General features: G+C 37.1%; 1 protein-coding gene across 4 annotated transcripts in view; it reads left to right on the top strand.

The window, feature by feature from the left end:
- The window catches only part of BACH2 (BACH transcriptional regulator 2), a 187,318-nt gene that overhangs the window by 125,707 nt on the left and 37,974 nt on the right, over nt 1–23,637 (top strand). For all 4 annotated transcript variants that reach the window (XM_088138550.1, XM_088138554.1, XM_088138544.1 and 1 more), the window contains exon 3: nt 9,959–10,213. In XM_088138550.1, coding sequence (XP_087994676.1) covers nt 9,971–10,213 — 243 coding nt within the window. In that variant the 5' untranslated portion in view covers nt 9,959–9,970. The remainder of the gene's footprint in view (nt 1–9,958; nt 10,214–23,637) is intronic.

Raw genomic sequence — 23,637 nt, 5'->3', positions numbered from 1 at the left:
TTTGGGAATAAACAGCAAAAAGGTGATTAAAACTTTGATTTTAGAAAGTTACAAATGGTCTAAGGATCCAGATAAATTTGAAATAAGTTTTTGGAATTAATTATAAAGGATCCTTCCCATGGGAAAATGCTTTCGTTTTGAATTAAAAAAAAAAGATTTAAAAAATTGGACACTAGAGGGAACCAGAAGGAACTAAGGATTGCAATTAAAGGAGAAGAACACTCAAACTCGACTTACAAGTACAGAATGAAGCAAAATATTTTAACATTGGGCATGAATATTTTAACAATGGACCCAGAAGTTAATTTTAAGAGTATCTGCCTCTATAGATAGACTGTGTTAAAAGATGTTGTGGAAGAGGAACAAGTATTACCTGACAAGATTGAGACTGATTTGAAAGTGGATTTAAAAATGACAGGCTACAAGAATGACATGGAAAAATATGTTACACTGGACATACAAAAGAAACTGGCTGATGTCTTAATAATTAAAAAGGATAAGCAAATAACAAACCAAGAGAATGACCTGGATAATTTTCCTATATTGATTTACAAAATAGATGGGATGGAATGGTTTGATGAAGGCCGCACTCAGGGAGATAAGCATTTCCTTAGCCGCCAGCAGGAGTGTGGGAAGGTTAAGAAGATGAGACTGGCACCACCCTAAGGAATTCACGGTGTTTTGGCTTGCTGGCTTGGGAAGTTTAGATTCAGTCTGGAGAGATTCTGTCTTTGAGGTGGAAGCTAATAAATGCAATAGAACTGTATTTGTACTGTCTCGTGGAGTTCTTTGGGCTGAACCTGACAATAGGCTTGTTAAAGTTTTGAAGAATTTTGTGAGAAGGGACAAAGAAAAAATGAAAAGAAATCAAGTTCTAGGTCATTATTTGAAGGGACTAAAGATCAAGATTCTTAGAAGTAGAAGGAAGGAATGTAAAGTTGGTTTATTTGATCAAGGTTAAAATAGATATGTTGTTATCTCTGGTACCCTTAATGGACTTTTGCTGACATTAGGACTGAAATGAAATTTTATAGATTTGTTTATAGATAACAGATGGGATTTAGGAAGAAGAGATAATTTATTGTATTGGGGGGAATCATTTCTTTATATATTTCTTTTTTTTTCTTTATTATATTCTTATTTTTCTTTCTTTTCTATTTTTGTTTCTTTTTTTCTTTACTGCACCTATTTTTTCTTTTTCTTTTTTCTTTTTTGGTTGTATTAGTTTATTGTTTTAAATGTAATTTTTAATAAAATTACTGTTAAAAAAATAACGCTTGCTGGTGTAGAGTAGAGAATCTGGAAGACACCTCTTCCATTTGAGGTATCATGACCAGCCTTTGACTTTCCATTTTTCAGAGAACATCTTAAACTACGATTTGCCTTGTGAACTGATCCATGATATCCCCATTTCTTTGGAAGTTCCAAGGATAGAGAAGCTCATGATGCCAAGGTTTAATTATTACTGTCCCTACACCACATTGGTTCTTTTTGCTTGTTGTCGTTATTGATTCTGTTAATTTTCATGTAAAGTTGCGCTGGTTAAAAACTATGTAAAGTTGTGTTGGTTAAAAAGTATACTAGGGTTGTGCAATTAGGAATTCCCTAATAATATTTCCACTATGTAATATTACATCTCTTTGTGTACTTGATTCACTCTCTCCTTGTGTTCTCCACACTATGCTCTAGCATACAAGAGAAGGCATGGAAAGCAGAGTGCAAGGAAAAAGAGAACTATGTCCTTTTGATTTCAGTGAAGAATTAAGCATAGGCTTCAATCAGAACAATTAAATTAATAGAACCATTTTATCTCTGTTTTGAATCATTATTATTTTAGTTATCACAGAATCACAGGGTTGGAATTGATCTTTGGGGTCATCTAAACTAACCCCATGATATTCTACTTGACAGTTCCCTCCAAACTGAAGCACAGTCATTAATGAGCACTCTTTGGTGCAGAACTGAGAGTCAGTCTAACAGTAGTATTTTCTAGCCTTTATTTTACCATTTTATTAATGAAAATTTTGTGAGAAATTTTGTTGGAGGCATTGCTGAGATCTTGGTATACTATATATGTGTCATTCCCCCCAGTCACAAAGTTAAAGGTTAGCCTGCTATGATCTATTCAATAAGCCCATGGTAGCTCCTCTTAATTGTAGTATGCCTATCCAAGTGCTCACAAACATGCTGTTTAATAATCTGTTTCAGAATTAGAGATGTCAAGGTCTGTAATTTCCAAAGTCCTCCACGCTCCTTTTTTTGAAGATGAGAATGACATTTGCTCTCCTCTAGCCTTCTAGGACATCACCAGTCCACCAGGAGTTCTCAGATACAATCAAGAGTGTTTCTATAATCATCTCTACTAGTTTTGTCAGTATTAAGGATGTAATCCATCTCATCCTGGAGGATTGAATTCACTTAAAGTAGCTAACGTCTCTCTTCTGAGACAAGACAGATGCAGAATAGGCAGCAAAAAGATTTACCTTTTCCCATCATCCATTAGCTATTCACCACTTTCTCCACTTAATGGACCTATACTCTCTTTGGCTTTTGTTTTGTTTCTAATATACCCAAATAACCTTTTTGCTGTTGTTGTTTTTGATATCTCTTGCAAGCCTCAGGTCAATAAGAGCTTTAGCTTTTCTGACACAGTTCCTACAGTTTCTGGAGATCCTTGTATTCTATGTTCATGAGTCCTTCATTCCATTTTCTATAACATTTCATTTTGCTCTTCAGCATTTTAGAGAACCCTGTGTATATTCATTTTGGTATTTTCAAATATTTCCCATTTTTCTTTCTTGGAGGAATTGTTTCCTATTCTATTTCATTTCATAGGACACTTTTCTCCTTTAAGATTTCAGATCATTGGATCCTGTCCTCCCTCAGAGTTAATCAGAATCCACTCTTCTGAAGTCTAGCATGCAGATCTGATTTTTCTCAGTTCATCTTCTGCTGGATATCATGAATTCAAGAATAACATGATCTCTTTTCTCTCAAAAGTATTAGTTACCCTGACTTCTTCAACCCATTCCTCCCTGTTGGTAAGATTTATGTCTAGTATAGCAAACTCTTTAATTCTTTCTTCTACCTTCTGATCAAATGAACTTGTCAGCAAGAGAAGACAAGAACGTGTTGGATCTCTGACTCTAGGCAGATGTCAAAATAATTGGAATCTCCCATTAACACTTTTGCATGCCTCTTTGAAACTTCGGTCACCTGACACTGAAAGTCCTCAACTGCATCTTTCTGACCAGTCTGTAATAAACTCCCACAGTGACATCCCTTTTGTTCTCTTTTATACTTATCCATATACTTTGAATAGGATTTCCATGCTTCAATTCCTGTTCTGTCCAATTATCTTTTTTTTTCTTTATGTATTTAGAGTGCAAAATCTCCACTGTTTCTGTTGAGGCTGTTCCTTTCGAACAAGTTGTAACCATTAATTGAGATGTGCTAATCATGAGTATCATCCCACCAAGTTTCAGTGATGGCTATCATGTCCAATTGTCCTTTTGAGTTAGAATCTCTTTATTCCTAATATTTCCCTTATCTTTAATCCCACTGATACTCATCATTGATGCAGCCTATAAAAGTTAGGTAAACAGCTTGAATGGATTATGACTGCTGGCTGCTAATGTATGTCTGCATGCATTTGCCAGTAAACATAAAATGACGGCCATACAGTCCTCCTTGGCCAATTACTGTATTTCCAGTTATCCCTTGTTCTCCAGGCAAGAGTGATTTATGCAGCTGAGGATGACATGGCAAATTACTGCCACTCCCTAACCTTTTTTTAAATTGCTAATACTGTTGTAATCTGTAATTACAGAAATCAGCGTGAGAATTGTGGTACTATATAATTATCTCTTTCTGATACTTTATTGCTGAATGAATTATTAATCTAGATCATTCTTGTATATTTGCAACAGCTAAGGAATCATAATAATATATGATTACATTTCATTATTTCTATCTTTTTGTTTGTGTTTTTGGATGTTGTAATCGGTAATTCATTTTGTTTTTGCTTTTAGTACTCCCAAATATTCACATGGTTATAAATTACATTGTGGTTCAACATTTAGTGATTTTCAGCACCCTACTTAATCTTCATGTTACTTGGCTTGTAATGAATTTCAGGACAGTACCACACAATAAATGAGGTGAGAAGCCTCTGGAAAACAGAAGGACGCCCCAATGGTATGGTACAGGACAAATTAACTGGGACAACCTTTTCCAACCCAAGAATCCTGCTTTTCAATCCTAACACCTCTGTAGCTGGAGAAGGCTGAGCCAGAGCATATCTCTGAACAATTGTAACTTTAAATCACATTCTTGTAGTCAAGTGGATGCTTCTGTCCCACAGGAATTACTGATTTTTAAAAAGCAACAGAAAAAGATCGTTTTCAAATTTACAATTTCCTTTTCTGAAGATAGGAACAAAATTGCTCAATGTAAGCATTTTGGTATATGACTAAGATTTGCCAGGAACTACAGTACTGATAGTCTTGTTATGATTAAAACTATAGCTTGCTTTGCCTGGATCTCCCCATGGCTCCCCACCACCACTATTTGCACATAGCTGTCTAGATTTTAAAAGATTTTAAGCCTTTAAAAATTTCTCTATTATTAGAATTACTCAATACATGATTACCGCAGCAAGACTTCTTTAAGCACAATTTTGGAAAACCCAGACACTACCAACAATACAAGAATGGTTGTTAAAACTGAAGGAAATGGCAGAAAATGATAAACTGACTTGCTTATTAAAAGAAAACTCAAATAACTATTACCTTAAAGAATGGAAACCATTGATGGACTATTTGCAAAAGGCAGGTGGGGTGTGAAGCTTACATGGGGATTTGAAGATTAGATTATAAATGTAATGGGATATGTTTTGACAAAGAATTATTCCTACTTAATGTATTAAAAACTAGCACCTATGATAGTCTTATTATTCCTAAGACCAGAGATAGATTGGAAGTTATCTATTTTTCATATCTTTTTTCTTTTTCTTTTACTTTATCTCACTTTTTCTCTTCCTTTTCTTTATAATTTGTATTTCCAATTTTCTTTTTCATTTCTAACTTTTAACTTTGTAACTTTAAAATTTCAATAAAATATTATTAAAAAAAATTCTCTATTACAAATCAGTTAAAAAATATGTAAGTTAACTCAGATTTATATACAGGGAAGCACTGTATATATGCAAATTAAGTAAGTAAATAAATGAATATGGCAGCATTAGTATATTTTATATAGGAGATTTTATAGCTTTGAGAGGAGGAACTCTGCTTAACTAGTTAGCTATGTAACAAACTTTAGTGATTCTTAATTCCATTTATATTTGAGAAGCTAACTGTGTTGATTCTGCAGTGGAGTCTGCTTATAATTTAGACTTTTGAAACAGATTAATATACTGACCTGTGTGTGAATAGCTCTAATTGTGGGAACTTTTTTCCTGCAATTAGATTATTTACATGCTTTTAGTAGGTTGTGGGGCAGCAATATAAATGAATGAATCTGATTAGAGATTGCGTTATCCTTGGTTATTTCCACTGTCCTGTTTCTGCCTTAAAGACATTAACAGAGCTGCAAAGTTAACATATTATGGAATTAGAAAAATATAGTTCCTTTGTATATTAGATAAACCCTTATTTCTCCAATACCTATTTTATAGGCTTAATATTTCCTTTAAAAATAATCTATATAAACATACATAACTGTGACAGAAGTATTTCACAGAACATACTATTTAATTCATGATATCATGTATGACATTCCTCTAACATGTTCTTCAATCTCCAGCTGTTTTGTATGGAAGGTCTTTCTACAGCCACCATAAGTAAATGTCCCCTCATTCACTCTCTCCATTTATATCCCATTATATACTGACTCTCCTGTGCCAGTATGTAAGTGAACAGTGAAGTGAACAAGTCTCTCAACTACTCCTGTCAACTACCTGGACACATCTGGCTAGTTTTGTGGAAGGTACAGAAGTAATTTGCAACAGCTGCCTTCTGGGATGTTTTCCTGGCAGCCCAGGATTTCCTGGGGTCCCCATCCAAGCACTAACCAGGTCCACCCTGCAGAGCTTTTTTGAGGTAGCCAAAGTCAGCCTGGTGCTGTTATCTGATCAGGCTTCATGCCAACAGGGCCTGCTAGCTAATGCATCCTGATATGGTGCTCTGGTTCAGGTACTATCAGCACTTGGCATTCTGAGCCAGCTTGTCAGTGTTTCAGCATACTCCTTTGCTTAGGCCTTCCCATGGGAAGGGAGGCTGTGTTTTAATTTCCCACAATCCCTTTGGTCCATAGATTTCAGCTTGCATTACTAATCAAACATTTATATGTGGTTGCCATTGCCCCTGACCTACCCAGAACCCACTGTCATTAGCACAGAGAAGGGTAGATTCTTCTTCTCTGGTTGCACTTCAAAGTTCTTAGGGCAGCCTCGCTATGGAGACAAATGAGGTGCTGCCTGATATCTGTGTTTCAGTCTTGGTGACAGCCAGAAATATGGAGATGTCTTTTGTTCAATGTGCTGCTTTCTGGAAGCCCTCACTGTTGCTCTGAAGCATTGCCCAGTTTGGATCCCCTGGATATTTTGGAAACAGCCACAATAACACTTCTTAGCAAGAGGTGGAATTAGATAGGGGACTAGAAGATGACCTGAGAAATAGATATCTTTGGTGCTGTGACAACTACATATCATGAGTCCTTGATTTTAACCCTTGTGCCCATTTTCTTACTGTTTACTTTCAAAGAAGGGAGCAGCTTTTCATTCACTGAAAAAGGACATTTCCAGTGTTATCTATTAGTTATAGAATGATGTCATATCTTATTGTTCTTCTTAGAGCATATTCCTCTTTGGTAGTCAGTCTTCATCCTGTCAATTTGTAATAACTTTCACTGCCTTTTTTGAGTTACATCTTTTAGTTCTGTATCTAATTTTATATGGCTTGAAAAGCATGAATAAATCCAAATGATGCATTTAAGTTGTCTTCCTATTAGAATCATAGAATCAGCAGTTTGGAAGGAGTCATTTAAGCGACTGAATCCAACCCCCTGATTAGTGCAGGAATGGCAGCCTATTCTCCTCTTGAGTATATCTAATTAAAGAGAGGTAAATGGTAAATGGATTCATTCTCACACTCCTCTTACTGTTGGGAACTTTCTGACAGTCAGAATCTGCCTTTCCATAACTAAAATCCATTCTTTATCCTGTCTTCTAGAACAAAAATAAACAGCTCTTAAAGATGGTGACATCCTTTCAGATGTTTGAAGAGTGCTGTCATGTCCACCACCAGTAGTCTTTAATCAAGGCTGAAAACCAGCTCTATCCATCTCTCTTCATAGGACCCAGCTTCTAATCCCCAAACCTCCTCTTGTTACTTTCTCTGAAACTGCCAGTTTCTGAACACCATTCTTAGCATGAAGTTTGACCAAAGTAAAATAAGGTGGAATGATTATTTTTCTCAGATTTGGAAATTATACCTCTGTTGATTGAGGCCTAAAATTATCACTTGATTGTCTTATATTTAATTTGCAATCAACTACAAGTCCAGGACCTTGCTATTACAAAGCCAAATCCCTATTATACACATTTGTGTTTTATTTCACAAGTTAAGGACTTCCCATCTGTCTCAACTAAATTTCATTCTGTTACTTTCAGCCCATTTTTCTAACAGTTTTGAACGTTACTTCTGTTTTCTAAGGTATTTGCTATCCTACCCAGTTTTATATCATCTGCAAGTTTGATAAGCATTCCTTCCACTTCTTTATCCAAGCCATTAATCTTTTTTTTTTTTTTTAAGGAAGCTAGCATGTTGCTAGCCTTCAGCATTACTTTTACTTCTAAGAATGGTATGGGCCCTAAATTATTTCTTTGAAAATAAAAATGATGAATAGCTGCAGCCTGATATTTTCCAGGCTATCTTCCCAGGAAAAAGACAAAGCTAGGAAGCAGGGAGTTCGGAGTTTCCTGCAAGAAAGAAGGACAATTAGAAGAGGTGTCAGTAGCATTCTGGTAAAGCATTACTTGTAACTGGTTCTGTCTTTCATCTCGCAAATGGGCAAGCTTCCTTCCACCACAATCATTTTGCTGGGGTGCAAAATACTCCAAATGTATCACCCAGCCCAGAAAGCTTGGAAACTTGAAAGTCTAATGTTTGTTTATTTTTCTTCAGAGACACTGAAGAAAACAATCACAAGGATGAGGCAATCGTTTTTAAGTCTTACTCCATTTTTAAAGGCAGGATACATTTTAATACCATTGTATAAAAGGCAAATGGAGCAATAAGAGTAATAAAAAATAAGCCTAGTTTTTCCAGTCTGTATCCAATTTGTAGTTTTTAATTTAAACAAATAGTAGTTTCTCTGACATCTTACCTTTGCTTCTTCAGTTAGGGTAAGATCTTTGGCCTAGTTGGTATCAGCTTCATAAAGACTTCTTTCTCCAAATAATTCATTTTTAAAACGGGGATGGGAGGACAGGAGTTAAGAATGCAGTAAAGAGGTTCTGTTCCATTTTTCTGTCTAATGTTTCTTTGGGGAAAACCTTCTTACCTTATATTATTTTGCATAGACAAAGTGCAATTATACATTCAAGAACACAATTGTGTTTCACAGGTGTCCACAGCAAACTGAGATTTCATTGTGTGAAATGATGTAATGCGAGCTCCAGTTCTTATGTGTGTGCATGTAGTGTCACAATGCAAGTATTAAAAGGGTAGAGATTGTATCATGACACATTTATTCACTCCCCTGGCAGATGCCCACATTTTGTTTTCACCATTTTTTAAATGTAACATTTTACCGCATTAGGTGATTCCTGATACATGTACTTGAATTATTAATTCCTTTGCTGTATTTCTTTTGAGTTTTGCGAAGCTTTTAAATGTTAAGTATGTTGCTATACTACAGTCTTGTCTCCTTCTTAGGGTCTGTCTCCTGTTATTTTGTTCCCTTGTCATATCATACTTATAAGTTTGTATTCAATTACTGGTATTTATTTCTATTGAAGAAAGTAAAGCACTGCATTTAGAAGTACATTTCAGGTCTACCTCAACCTAAATCTCATAGAATTCCAGGGAAACTTATTTCCATGTCAGTATGTGTTTCAGTGCAGTGCCTAAGTGCATTAGCTCTGGGCCAGGTAGTTCCTAATTCAAGTTCCATCTCCTATGAACTTTCAAGATGTAGTTCGGCAAACCACTAACCTTCAGGCCTCCTCCATTAGCCCCACTGAGTAATTGCAGCTCTACTTTTCAGATTTTATATAAGATAACTGAGACAATCTTTGCAAGTTCTGTTTTAGGATTTTAAGCATAGCTATGTCATAATTCTGCTGGCTTCTGCTATCATAATATCTAAACCAGTATAGTAAGATATACGCTGCTCATGTGTCATTTTAAAGTGATATAATATGTGCCTTGCATGTAAAAATCCTCAGCCAATAAGGATAAGAACTTGTCCTTGAAATTGGAGACCTACAGTAATATTGAGAATGTCAACTACAGTTCCCTGTAGTGCCAATAAGCACCAGTAATTCTAAAATACCTAAAAACCATAGGTTGAATAGTCCGTTTTACAAAGATTGTCTCAAATATTTTATTCTATCCCCTTTTCTCCAGGCAGCTTATACTATTAAAACAGTGTTTAATAATAGCCTTCAACATTTCTTAAAATCCATCCCTCTCATTCAGCATTGTGGAGAAGAAAAAGCCAACTAAGTGGGTTGAGTAAAAAGCTTATAGTGCAGTTGTCTTTCCAGAGAGAGAGATTTCTTGAATTCTTTGTTGTAGCTAAGAATTAAAGTGCTGATCAGCAGTTCTGCAGAGAGCTGGCTAAACTATGCAGGGTGCAGAAATCATGATGTAATCTTCCTTTTTTTGCAAGCACTGTAATAACTCTCTTTGGCCCTCTATCTCTCCCTTATTGTTTGTTGCTTCTATTTTAGGGTGTGAACGGAATGTCTGTGGATGAGAAGACTGAATCCCCCATGTATGTGTATGAGTCAACAGTCCATTGTACCAATATCCTCCTATGCCTCAATGACCAGCGGAAGCAGGATATTCTCTGTGACGTGACTTTGATTGTGGAGGGCAAAGAGTTCCGAGCCCACCGGGCTGTGCTGGCTGCATGCAGCGAATACTTCTTGCAGGTGTTAGTCGGGCAGACAGAAAATGACCTGGTTGTCAGCCTGCCAGAAGAGGTATAGTATGCCATTGTTCACGTGCCACTTAAAAAGCAGCCTTTCAAACATGGCAGCTAGGAAAGAAAACAATCTCCTCTCTTTTTGTGCCCAACTGCTTAGGAATCAGATAAACCTGAAGGTTTTAAATGTAATTCCCAAAGCTCTGCATGTTCTCAGATCAGACTCTGCTGGAGGGTGTGTTAATCCTGAGAATGATAGTAGGATGTGATGCTGAAACAGGCACCCTCTGATCTGCAGGGTTAGAGAGCAAATGCAAAGGAAACAGCCTGCCGGGAGCAAGGAAGCATCAAATGAGAAGGAAGGAAGAGGAAAAGCAGGAAGGGGTCCTAACAGCACAATGGACCTAGTGAATCCCTCATCCAGTGCTTTAAAAAGAACTTGTAAAAACATGACCACCCTAAGCCAAATTGCAGTGCACTTTAGAGAAGTAAACATCTCAAAGCTAAACCAGAAGCGGGATGATTAATTCTGCTTCGCTAGTTCAGGTTTTGTTCAAAAGACCTCAGTGGGACTTAAACACACGAAAACACCTCCGCTTTTACCCTAGCAAAGTGCTGGGATTCCTTGGGATGTTTTTTATACCTGGGTGCATTGCTACAGAAAAGAAGAGGTGACTAGCTGGAATTTGGGGTTGGAATTGGCTATTGTGCAAGTGAAAGCGTCCACTGCTTTGTAAATTCCGCATTGAAAAGTAACTTCCCAGACTGGAGAAAATGAATCAGGAAAAAGGGAATACATTTAACATAAAACACCAAAGAGAGCAGGGTGCTCAGCAAATCTTTTTCCAAGTTCGGTACTTTGTCAAGGAAAACAGCTTCCAAGCCCAGATTTGCCAGGTTAAGAGAGGGTCATTAGGACACTTTTGCACGGCTATAAGTAATTGCGTAATACTTGAAAATATTTGAAAGAGCATTCGCTTAAGCTTCTTTGCTTGAAAAGTACATAATGTAAGGTATCTTTTATATGCCTCCAAATAAGCTTAAAGTGTTGACAGATTCAGTAATTAAACAGGCCCGGCACACTAAAGATCAGTATATTATCAAACCCCCAATTAATTAAGAATGTGTTTTATGTCATGATATACATTGCATCTAATTTTTAAAATTGTACACATAATAGGGTGTCACCATATACGTAAATTATGTAAGCTCAGTATTATGCAATTGATTATGTTTATCCAAGAATTTGCTTTATGCGGAAAAAAATGTTATTATGCAATTTGTGTCAACATAGTCGATTTATACTAAAGATCTTGAAATATGACAAGATTTCTTTCCACCAAAACCACCTGACCATTTTCCCACCATAACTCCTTTCTGTCCTCAGTCATGCATTGTACCTCCTGCCTCCCACTTAGTTCTGTACTTGCAATAGTTACTACTGTTACTATAGGGTCAAAATCGCATCTTGCCCAAAGTCAAAAAGGACCTCTCTAATTCTAGAATCAAAGTTGGACATATTATGTCACACAAAAACTGGTGAAAGATCCTCAGCCCTAAGATGAGTTTTAACCGGGGGGAAATCTACTTTGTGCAATAAAATGTGTGATGCCATGATCCATTCTATGTACTTCTTTCTCTGCCATGACACCACATGCATTAAAAATCCAACTATAGAAAAGATGGAGAAAAATGCCTTCACTATACATAGAACATGAAACAAAGAACAAAACATGTTTAAATAATGTAGTGCTTTACAGTTAGGCTTTAAACATTTACGAGCACATTTGTCGATACATTTGTGTTACAGAATTTAACACCATATTCTGCCATCCCCCTTTTTTCCCTTGTTTCAGTGTCTCTGCAGATTTGCTTCCTGTGAAGTTTTCAGGGAATGTAATCTTAGCATAAAGTAAGGGAAGCCTCTCTCTGTGTGCATTTGTGGACATGCATAATATTATAATAAATGGTACTAAAGTTATTTAGCATAAGATTTGCCATATCTATTTTACTAATTTTAAAAAATGCATTTCCATAATGGCATCTTCTGAATTTTGGCAATATGACCTGGAGTTAGAAGGGTGCAAACAGTCTACACCTGCTGTCGGTGACAGTGTAGGCATTTCCTTCTAGAAGGCCTAGAAAAGAGGAGAAGGCATTCAGCAAGGCTTCCAGTGATTAGGGTTTGGAGCATGTATGGATTGTTTTGTTCTTCTCATTTTTTTAAATTCATCCCTTGTTTTTCCTTTCTTATTCAGCTAATAGTCCTCTGTTACTTTGCCTTTTATGATCATAATGGGTAGGAAGCTCATTTTTTTGGTGACTTCAAAATGTTTTCAGTAGAGCTCCTTTGAGTCCTAGCCAATGAAACTGGATTGGTGGGAGTTGTACCCTTTTCATATCCCAGTTAAGATATGAATTGTCACTTTAAACAAGTCATAAACTGGTAATCAGAAGTATTATTACTAGCAAAGCCATGTCCCCTTCAAGTTGATAAAGATGATCTCAGTCAATGAATTCAACTCCTTGACATTTCTTGACAAGATTTACTGTCTCAGCTACAGAATAAAACTGAAAGTCATAAGACTGTTGTAATACAAAAGTGGTAAGAGATACTAAATGCATTAATCCTTAAGGACATGCAATAAATTAATATCAGTAGCATTTTATGCTAGTCTTGCTAGTTAAATGCTGACTCAGTTACACTATAGGATGCATATCAAATGCAGCTATTCTATAAAGCATTTAATTCTATGGGATTTGCATGGAAGCGTGGATAGGATTGCAACCTAAGACTCTCACAAATCCTAATCTTGTATATTAAAAATACGTGGTGGGTGTTTTGGTCTATTTCCTTCTCCTGAATTGGATTCAGGCTTTACGACACATTGTACACATGGAAAAAGAGGAATCCTTTTCTAAATACATGTTGAAAACGGGCCCTGTTAAATTCAAATCGGTTATTTTCCAAGAAAGAGGTTAAAATTATAGGCTTGGTTTGATCTATATTCCTTTTCACTTTTCTTTATTTACTTGTAAAACCCAGTCCTTTTTGACAAGACATTTTAATTAATCTTTTAATTCATGATAAGAATTTAAATAGCAATTGGGAATATTTCCCACTTCCCATCTAGATTACTAAAGGGGAAAAAATGTGACAGAAAGATATGCATGGCTGTGAGCCAAGGGTATAGTAGGTCATGCCAATATTAGCTGGCAGCCAGCCATTATCTAATTAACGTGGCTTCATCACTATAAGTAATAACTCTTAGGAAATGATTGAGTCATTTGTGGTGCCGTGGTACTTTTACTTTAGAAATAGTCAGTACTGTTTATAGTGGTGTCTGAGTCATAGGATTGCCTTCCCTTTGCCAATTAAAGCAAAGCTGCATTAGTCATATCTGAAGCTGAAAGCTGAGTGGAAGGAAAACACTGAGTTTATTTCCCCCTGCTCTTGACAGATTTGAACAAAAGGAATTAGTTCGATTGCAAGTAATAGTCTTGGGCCATTCAGCATCAGGCTAATAAACCACTGTCTGCATAAAAGTGGCTCATTGTAGAGGAGCAGAAATGAAGTGCTCTGAGACTGGAAGAAGGCAGACCTCCTGATTTCAGAAAGCGGGGAAAAAAGGAGCTGCTAATTAACCAGAGGCTATGGCTACCAAGCATGGTTCTAGAAAGGAATTATGAAGCAGTTGCTCTATAAGCATTTGGGAGGGAAAGCACCACTTCCTAAGAACTAACATGACATGTCATCCTGAGATTTCACAAGGTTTTTTTTTCATAGAATCCCTTACAGTGCGGCCTACCACATGCAGGGGAACTCTACCTCATATCTATTTCGGGAGTTATATCCATCTCTCACACCACTGCCTGCAATCTGGCAACAGCTTATTGCAGGCAGCCCAAAACACCAGCGGCTTGACAATCTCTTTCTCTCCAGTGTGTCTGTTGTCAAGAGAAAGCACTATCATATACTTACCTCCCATTTGACTTTTCACCACAAAAGAACACAGATTAGAGCCATAGATGGTAAGGTTGACCAGGGGCCAGGAGAGGAGATCCAGATTGCATTTAAGATACCTGTAGGATGATGAGCAAGCCAAATAAGTGATACCATGATAAAGCTTGATCTTGTTGGTTATTTATTTATTTAGATATCAAATTTGTCACCGCCCATCTCATTAAAAAACGACTCTGGGCGGTTTACAGAAAAGATAAATACCAATTAAAATATAATAGAACAATTTAATAATGTATCCTAAACAAATATTAAGTAACTTCCAAGATAATTGATGATAATTAAAATTACAAGGCATTATAGTTTATGCTGCTGTTAAGTGGAACTGAAACTGACTAATAATCTGTATCCCAAGTGACAAATGGATCATAGGATTTTGGCTCAGTTTTCATTGTTCAGTATATTTATAAAAAGCTCAGGTAAAGGAATGGAAGGGATAATCCTGAAGTTTTCAGGGACCTTTTCATGTGTATTTATTTATATACTTACTTAGATTTATATGTTGCTCCAGTCAAGTAACTGAGCAGTATACAACTTCCTAAGAATTAAATAACAGCTAATTACAACCAACCCATTCAGGATATTATGATCATCTGTCCCCAGATGCCCTTCTGAAGACCCATGTCTCATGGCTCTTCAAGAACAATAAGGATGATAGTATAACGGTTCAAACATCTCTGGGGCAGGCTGCTGAAACACTTCAACCATTTCCTACTAGGTGAGATTATTCATCTCTGCTTAAGGCATTTGTGCCAGCTCTCAACTTATCTAATAGCAAATTATCAGCTGAATTTGGGAGCTGAAATTTTGGGGGGGGCAGGAGCTCTGCTGAGGTTTATTTCAAATCAAAACAAAGCTGCTGTTTTCTTTGAAATGCAAAGCTTTGTAAAGTCCATTTTCCTACTGCTGAGAACTCTTGCTCCTGGACTCAAGACAGCCACTATTATTTTTCCCTCTCCTGATATAGGACTTCACTGTTCCTAATGCCAGTTTATAGGCGTTGTTTGGGATGCATCTGCTCCCTATCCTACTTCAGTCATTGCACAATATGTAATCAGGGTTACACGTATTGGGAGAAGCATCTGGTTGCAAAACTGCTGGCGTGCCACTACATTCCTTCTGCATTTAAAATTTCATGCAAGCTGTAATGGTGAAATAATTGCATACCAGCAGTTTTGCTTCCCCTCATGGTGCCCAATCAGGAGTTTTTGTTTTGTTTTGTTTTGCAAGGGACCAGATAAATGTATAAAACGTGTACCAAACACATACTGTAGATAAGCCACTATAAAATAGAATCTACTTCCTTTTTGTATCGAGCTGGAGGTTGAGAGAATTTTTGTTGCTTTAGGATCTACGGTAGTTTGGAGCAGGAAAACTGATTAAATAGCATCCTTTGTGCTCTCCCTGTGAGGCATATAGAGGAAACACTAACTGGCTTTTGGTGTTCTTTGCATCTTGGTGATTTCAGATCTACAGAAGTGAGGATGATAAATCAGTTTCAGACTACTTTGTGAGAGTTTAAGGTGTGCGTACAGTATGTGGTCCCTATACATAATAAAAGTCAGATTCCAAATAAACTTGACAGTATGGAAAAATGCCCAAATGAAACAATATAAACCCTATCAGATGGAAGTGCATTTAGGAGGAAAACTCAATCACATTAATACAGGATGAATGACCCCTGGCTTGACAATAGTGAATGAGAAAAAAGTTCCAGGAGGTTTAGTAAATGTCTGCTTTAGATTGTGTCAGCAGACATATAGAGTCCAGATAATGAGAAGTAATAAACCCTATTCAATTGTAGTGATACTTATGATAAGCACTAACCACTATCTTTTTGCCTTGCCAAACTGTCTGCAGTGGAGAACTTGATCCTCGAAGGCTCTTCATGAAGTTAAGAACCTTGATTTTCCATCATTGTCTCTTGAAGAGCCTTTGTCAATCAAAGAAGCATTCCTCTAGAGTGAGTCATTCACTCTGTATGAGGATGACACAAGGAAAGCTTAGGCACTTGTCCCTTCTCCTGAATGCAGGCAGGGCCATATCATTATAGTACCTGAAGACGGTGATAATTCCCCTTGATTCTGCCTCAGTCAGACCTCACCTAGAGTAGTGCATCCAGTTAGAGTTGCTGCAATTTGAGAAGGATATCAGACAGCTCGAAATTACCCAAAGGTGATGATGACACAGATGATGAGAGACCTGGATAATCATCTGCTCTGTGGAAAAGTTGAATGAGTTAGATATTTTTAACTTCAGGAAGAAGCAAGAGGCAATATGACAGTGAATGTAAAGTAAGAAGAATTTGGGCAAAACATCCTGTCTACAGATATATACTGCAAGGGCTGAGCTGATAGTGATGCATCATCAATGGAACCTTGGGACATTGATAGAAAACTTCATGAAAATACTAATTGAACTAGGATGCATCTGAGGTTTTAAAAAAATCATGTTTTGTGCTGAGGATCTTTAGGGGAAAATGAAAATAGAACGTCTTAATGTCTTTATATAAATCTGCTACATAATAGAATTCTAAACATGAATGCCTGTTGGATCAGATTAACAGTTTATGTACCGTAGCATGTGTTCCACAATGGTCAACCCAATCCATTTTGGATTTTACAAACATGGACAAGAGAGTCATAAGTCATTTCATTGTTTCCTAGCACTGGTATTTAAAATATGCATGTGATCCTAAAGATATTTAAAAAGCAGTCAAAACAAATAGCCATTCATAGGCTGAATTTGTCCAATTGCCTTTTGAAAAAGTCTAAATTGGTGGTCATCACCACATCTAATTACAGTCAGTTCCATAATTTACCTATTTTTTAAATCAGACCTGAATCATCCCACCTTTAGTTTAATGATTGACCCAGAGTTCTAATATTGTGAGAAAGGAAGAAAAACTCTTCCTTCATATATGAAATTCCATGTCCAACTGTATATACTTCTGTCATATCTCATACAGTATTACCTGCCTTTGTTCCAAGCATTAAGACCTTAGACACTGTAGTCCTGATCAAGCAGGAAATAGATATGCATTAATAGATCCTGATCAAACATTAATAGTTACATTAACTTTGAGATTTTTTTTTCCTGACATCATGCACCATTGTGCACTTGGACTGCATTTGCCATTATGACATCTTCTCAGCCAGTTTGCAGAAATCCTTTTCAAGCACTTCACAATTTCTTTTTGAGTTTACCAATCTGAAACTTGGCTATTCTTTACTGCTTACTCATATTTACAGATAGTTTACGAATAAATTTAAAAAATATCAGTACCTGTGTCTGAGGGATTCCACTGTGAACATCTCTCCAATATGAAATTGTCCATTTATTCCTGTTTCCTATTTGTTAGCTAGTTATCAGTCTACAAGAATGCCTGTCCTCTTTTCTTATACAGTATGTGCTGAATTTGCTCAAAAGTCTACAGTGAAGGGCTTTTTGATAGACTTTATAAAAGTCCAAATATATAGCATTTATTGGATCACTCTATGCCTATTGACACTCTAAAAAGTTTTGAAGATTAGCGAAGTGAGTGCATAAATCAGATTATTTCCTTTTCACTAACTTGTTTTATATATTCAATTATTCTAATATCGAACATTTTACCAGGAATGGTGTAATTTCCTCTATCCTCCCTCAATTACTTTTTTTAAAAACGAAGTCATGTAGACTATTTCCAATCCAGTCTTTGGAACAGATCCCTACCTTAAAGAAAAGTTGCACTCTTTTGTTAGAAGAACAGTAGTTTCAGATTTTGATTCTTTAAGAATCCTATATTGTCTGGACCTGGGGATTTATTTATTTATTTTTAAATTGTCAATTCGTTTTAGACATTCTGGTAATTCTGCATCAAAACCAGTATTATACAACTAGAAAAGATGCAGGAGAGAGTAGTTAAAGCTGTCTTTTAAGGAATAGTTACAATTAACTATAATTGTAATAGTTACAATTATTGGGGATTTTAGATTAGCAAAAAGTAAGTACTTCAGGGCATGATAAAGAAAACAAGGAGTTCTGTCTCTTCTCAATGTAATAATTGGCCTTTGCGCAACTTCGTGTTGTATGGCAGTTACACCCCTTCCTCAATCAGGCCCTCTGCATGGTCACTCATGCCCTGGTCACCTCCCGGTTGGATTACTGTAACACGCTCTACGTGGGGCTACCCTTGAAGAGTATCCAGAGGCTACAGCTGGTGCAGAATGCAGTGGCGCAGACAGTTCTGAATGCCCCTAGGAGGGCACATATAACACCGCTGTTACGCGAGCTGCATTGGTTGCCAGTCTGTTTCCAGGTCCAGTTCAAGGTGTTGGTCATCACCTTTAAAGCCCTTTATGGCACAGGACCAGGTTATCTGAGGAGCCATCTCACCCCAGTTATTTCAGCCCACCCACTCGGTCCAGCAGAAAGGGCATGTTGCAGACCCCACCGGTCAAGGAATTTCGACTGGTGGGGTCTAGGCAGAGGGCCTTTTCTGCTGTGCTCCCCCCCATGGAACAATCTGCCTCCCGAGGTCTGGTGTGCCCCCACTCTCATGGCCTTCAGGAAAGGGGTGAAATCCTGGCTATGCCAGAAGGCCTGCGGGCCGGATGGGGGCTCACACCAGAGGAGGTGGCTTGTGGGGTGATTGACCTTGCCCCCTGCCCGTCATCTTGAATATTTTTAGTATTTATGTACATGGTTTGTTGTTTAGATTTGATTTTTAATGGATTATTTATTTAACTGTTTATGGGGGGATTTTTAATTGTTGATGGGGTTTCTGATTTTAATTGTGAGCCGCCCAGAGTCTCCTGCTGGGTGGAGATGGGCAGCAAACAATTATTATTATTATTATTATTATTATTATAAAAAAAATAAATCCACAATCATTCAGTGAAACTGAATTGTGAGAGATTCAGAACAGACAAAAGTCAGTACTCCATAGCACACTATATTATACCATGGAACACCAAGCAACATTTTAAAACAAGAAATACAGGAATATTTAAATACATGTAGTCCTTGCTTAGCTACCACAATTGGGACCATGGTCAATAAGCAGAAAATCATGTGACCGTAATGGGCTTACGACCTCATTTCCCTGTCAGTCATTAAGCGAAGATCATGTGACCACGACTTGTGATTTTATTTATGCATTCTCCATTAACTCTGCTTCTCAGAAGCTGGTTGTGAAGCACACAAATGGTGATCACATGACCACAGGAACTGCAACAAATCATAAATGTGCACCTGTTGCAAAATGCCTGAATGGTGATCACATGACCACAGGATGCTGCAACAGTTGTAAATGTGAGGATTAGTCGCAAAGCTTTTTTTTTTAAGACTGTTGTAACATTGAACGGTCATTAAATGAGGCAGTCAGTAAGCAAGACTACCTCTAAAACATGTCAGTTTGCTTTATGTCCCTTTTTAGTACATTAATTATAAATCAGTGGGATGAATGAATTGCACATTATGGTGTATTTCAACAGTGTTTGGAGTGACATTTTTTAAATAAAGTCTTAGGTTGTATCATTCAGTGTTGATATTTAGTCTTGTTTGTGGGTACTGAAAATCAACTTTCACTAAGATATGTTGAAAAAAAGGTGGTGAGACTACCCATGCCTTTTCACTTAAAACTTCATTTTCTCTGTGAACTGTCATTTAACAGTCTTCTAGTGATCTTCTTTGTATTTGTTTTAATGTAGCAATTGAGAAGAGAGCTGTCAACATCTCTTCTTCATTCACTGACAGGGTAATTATTTGGCTAATGAAGTGAATGGATCCAAAATCCTTTTCTTAGATCTTGGAACCAGTTTGCAGAAGATCAGTTTGCAGTTGTTTGGGGGACACTTGTATTCTGCAGAATACAGTTTAGACATGCTGCCATAGAATATGCTATTACTGTTCTTGTCTTTTACAAGGTTTTAGATAATGACCACTTACCATACAGCTCTAAATCATAGGTAGTATAGATACTGAGCTTATACAGCTCCGTATCATAGGTATTATGCAGCCCAATACTAGATGCTGGAAAATGCAAGCAAGAAATTGCCGCTCTGTGCCATTTATGGGCTTGCCCTAGATTGCCCTTCCTAGCAGATCCAAGGTTGACCGCATCACACAGAGTGAGGCAACTTCTCAGGCAGGCAATGTCAGAGATTTCAGGAAAGGTAGTAAAGTCCCGGAGGACAGAGATACGTCTCCTAGAGTACTCTATTTCCTCTTTTCTAAGTTGTGGTAGTCAACACTGTTTTGTCACCAGGGTTGTAATGAATTTAAATTGCCAATTCAGCTTCTGAAGTGTGGAAGAAGGGGGCATTATCAGGTTTAAACAACCTATTAGGATAAATGCGGAGGAAACAAAATGCTGAAATAAATATAGTTATTTTTGTCTGAACCAGCCTGACTAGCCTTAAATTATGTTAAATGATAGGTTTCCCTTTACAGGAGTCATCTTTCTTTCTTTCAACATCTTAATGTTTCTAATATATTTGTCTTCTGTGCTGATGCTTAAATATAGAGTGAATGCACCATATACCACCTATGCACTTTACTATCGTTCTGGGCCGCTATTACCTGAACGGCCATATAAGAGGTGATTATATCTTCATGGATATAATCAATGGGTTTGATTATTTTTCTTGGCAACAATACAGAAATGATAGAAATTATTTGCCATTGTCTTCTCTCAGGGATTGTCCAACTGTAATATACAACACTGGGATTTTCTGATAGTCTCCCCTCCAAATAATATCCATGTCTGACCCTGTTTAGCTTTTTCAAGATCAGCCAAAGTTAGCTAAGTGATGTTACCTGCTGTGACATCTAAAAGACTATATTCTCCTTTAAAAGCCTACAAAGGTTCTATGACATGCAAGAGAAGGCCTTTCTCAGTCCACTAGAAATGGATACACATTTGGTGAGAAGCTTACGTAGGGATCCCTTTCACTTGAAAATCAATAGGTTTGCAAGACATATCAAATAGAGAATGTTGCTTTAGCTTTCAATCTGTAAGTTGAAAGGGAAGAAACATGGCAACGAGTTACTCTTTCAGGAGAAAACAACAGCTAGAGACATGCATGTAAGTGCAGGTTGCCAGGGATTGGCTTACAGTGAGCAATAGCCAGAGATTCCTGGAGTTGATCTGCCCCAGAAACAGGATATTCCTCACATGTGAAAGTCCTCGACTGCTCTGTGGCTGTTTTGGAACTTCCTGCCAACAAGGGCCGAGCTACTACTTCTGTCACCAGGCAACAGTTTGTTCAGGCAGATCTTTGGGTGCATATCTGCCTGAATTAACTGCTAATTCTGTTTTTAATTGCTTGGCTATAGTCTTCTTTTTAATGTTTTGAATGGTGTTTTACTCTGTTTTAGATTTTGCAGGATATAAATTTAATCCAATATTAATTTGAGACCCATTATGAAATATACCACCTTTGTTTGATAACTCTTGGTTCCCAGTACACTCCTTTTTTCCGTATTGGTTTGTGTATTTTCTTCTTTAGCATGTGTAATATTTGTGCATGGCGGAGTGCCTGATAGAAAAATGTTTTGCATAAGTTTGGAAGCTCATCCATTAAGCAGCATGGTAGGATGAAATAAAGGCAGTATCATTATCTTTTTTAAGTAGTAGCAATGAGAAATCCTTGCAGCTATTAATGTTAACTGGTAATGTAACCTATTATAGTATAATGTTAACCATTCATATCACCTATTGACCTAAGAGAGGAAATATATCTTTTTAGCCAGCAAAATATGATTTGATGCGGGAAAAAAATCAAAGGCAGAATGCACTAGTCTCTCTATAAGACATTATTTTAAACAGAATTGTCATGCATAGTTTCACAGTTCCATTCTTCATTTAAGAACGTCATAGCAGGCAGAAGTTCAGCTTCATGAAAGCTAGGAATTCAGCATATGAAAACCAAAATAATATATATTAAAATAGTGGTTTATCAATATAATAATCACAGTGTTGGAGTTCATCTATTGGGAAAAGCTATTTGATTTAGAAAATAACACAGTTTGGGGGTTACAATAGAGTACAGGTTTATAATCGTGCATGAGATAGGAAAAATGTAGCAGTGTAGTGTAGAACCCCTCAGCCACCCAGCAGGGCCATTACTGACAATCCAGAGAGATGGAGTCCATACATGTGAAGGGGCCCCAAGCTTGGGGAAGGCTGCTTGAGACTGTGTATTCAATGGTTTTAGTGCAATTCACTAATTTTAGACTTTGCATTTGATGATGCTAAGGGAATGTCCCACCTTTTCCAGCTCTGGTCTTTAGATAGTGATGTGAAGCAATTCTGCCAAATTCTTTGCTAAATCCTGCTCTGAATCACAACATTCACTCCCTCTAATCTCTTTCATCATCAGGCTCATATTCATTCTGTGAAATTAATTGACATTTGATTCAGGATAGAAAAAGTACTTTTTCCACAAACTGAGTGTTTCATTGTGAATTACAAGGCATGTCTCTCAGTATCACACACTGGACAGCAATCAAAGGAACAGGTTTTAGTTTTCATATTCTATGGATTTCCACAGTCTGGACAAGATGGAAATCTGCATGGTCTGCCACAGTTCCGCCTACTCATTTAAAGTACCAAGCCTTAAGAACTAATAATATACCAGCTGATGCTGAACAATGCTCACCAACCTGGTATATCTAATCTGTCCACTCATATCCACTCTTCTTTCCATACTTCAGCAAGACTCCCTGTGATATACACGCAGGGAAACACAACTTATATCCAGGGCAGAGATGAAACATGCTTGGGAAAGAGAAATAACAGCTCAATTTCTGTTACAAGCATTAGCAGTCCTTAGATAAAGATGTTGTCAGTGTGAGAATGCAGTGATAGAAAAGACTGCACTTAAGCTGCCAGCTCAGCTTAAGCTGCTTTGACTCAGCTGCTAACTGAATTAAAGCAAATCAATTGTCCATAGGGCAGCTATGAATCCTAATTTCAAGATATTAGAAATGCACTGGAAGACAGGAAACGTTAGGAAAATGGGGAAGGCAGAAGGCTAAATGTAAATTAGGAAGCCCTATAGCATAGTCTCAGATACATTTTTTACAGTAAAGCTAAACAGGACATAAGAACTTCATTCTCTTTCTACACAGAAGTATTATGTACTCTGATTGGCAGTGACTTTCCTGAGTCTCATTGCTCTGTATTCTTTAAAATCTTTTTAATTCCAGCATTTGAATCCTGAACATGCAAAGCATGATTGGGAAAACATGTTTTGCTATATTCATATTCTACAAACACATGTTTTGTGAAGAACCCATATGAGGGCCATGATGCAAAGTGTCTGGAATTAGTTTTGGGAGATTTTTTTTTTAAAGTATGCTAAATTATTATAGGATTTACAGTACAAATTTCATGTACTTTCCATCTCTCCATAGTGGGGAATTATGTCACCTATTTTTGCCTGTGATCAGAACAAATACACTTATATAGTCCA

Source organism: Python bivittatus, unplaced genomic scaffold (genome assembly GCF_059951505.1).
Source record: "Python bivittatus isolate LINGU-HERP-01145 unplaced genomic scaffold, Pbiv_v1 ctg000020_np1212, whole genome shotgun sequence".
NCBI lineage: Eukaryota > Metazoa > Chordata > Lepidosauria > Squamata > Pythonidae > Python > Python bivittatus.
The sequence above is the reverse complement of the archived record's forward strand: the minus strand, read 5'-3'. Positions and strand labels throughout refer to the sequence as shown.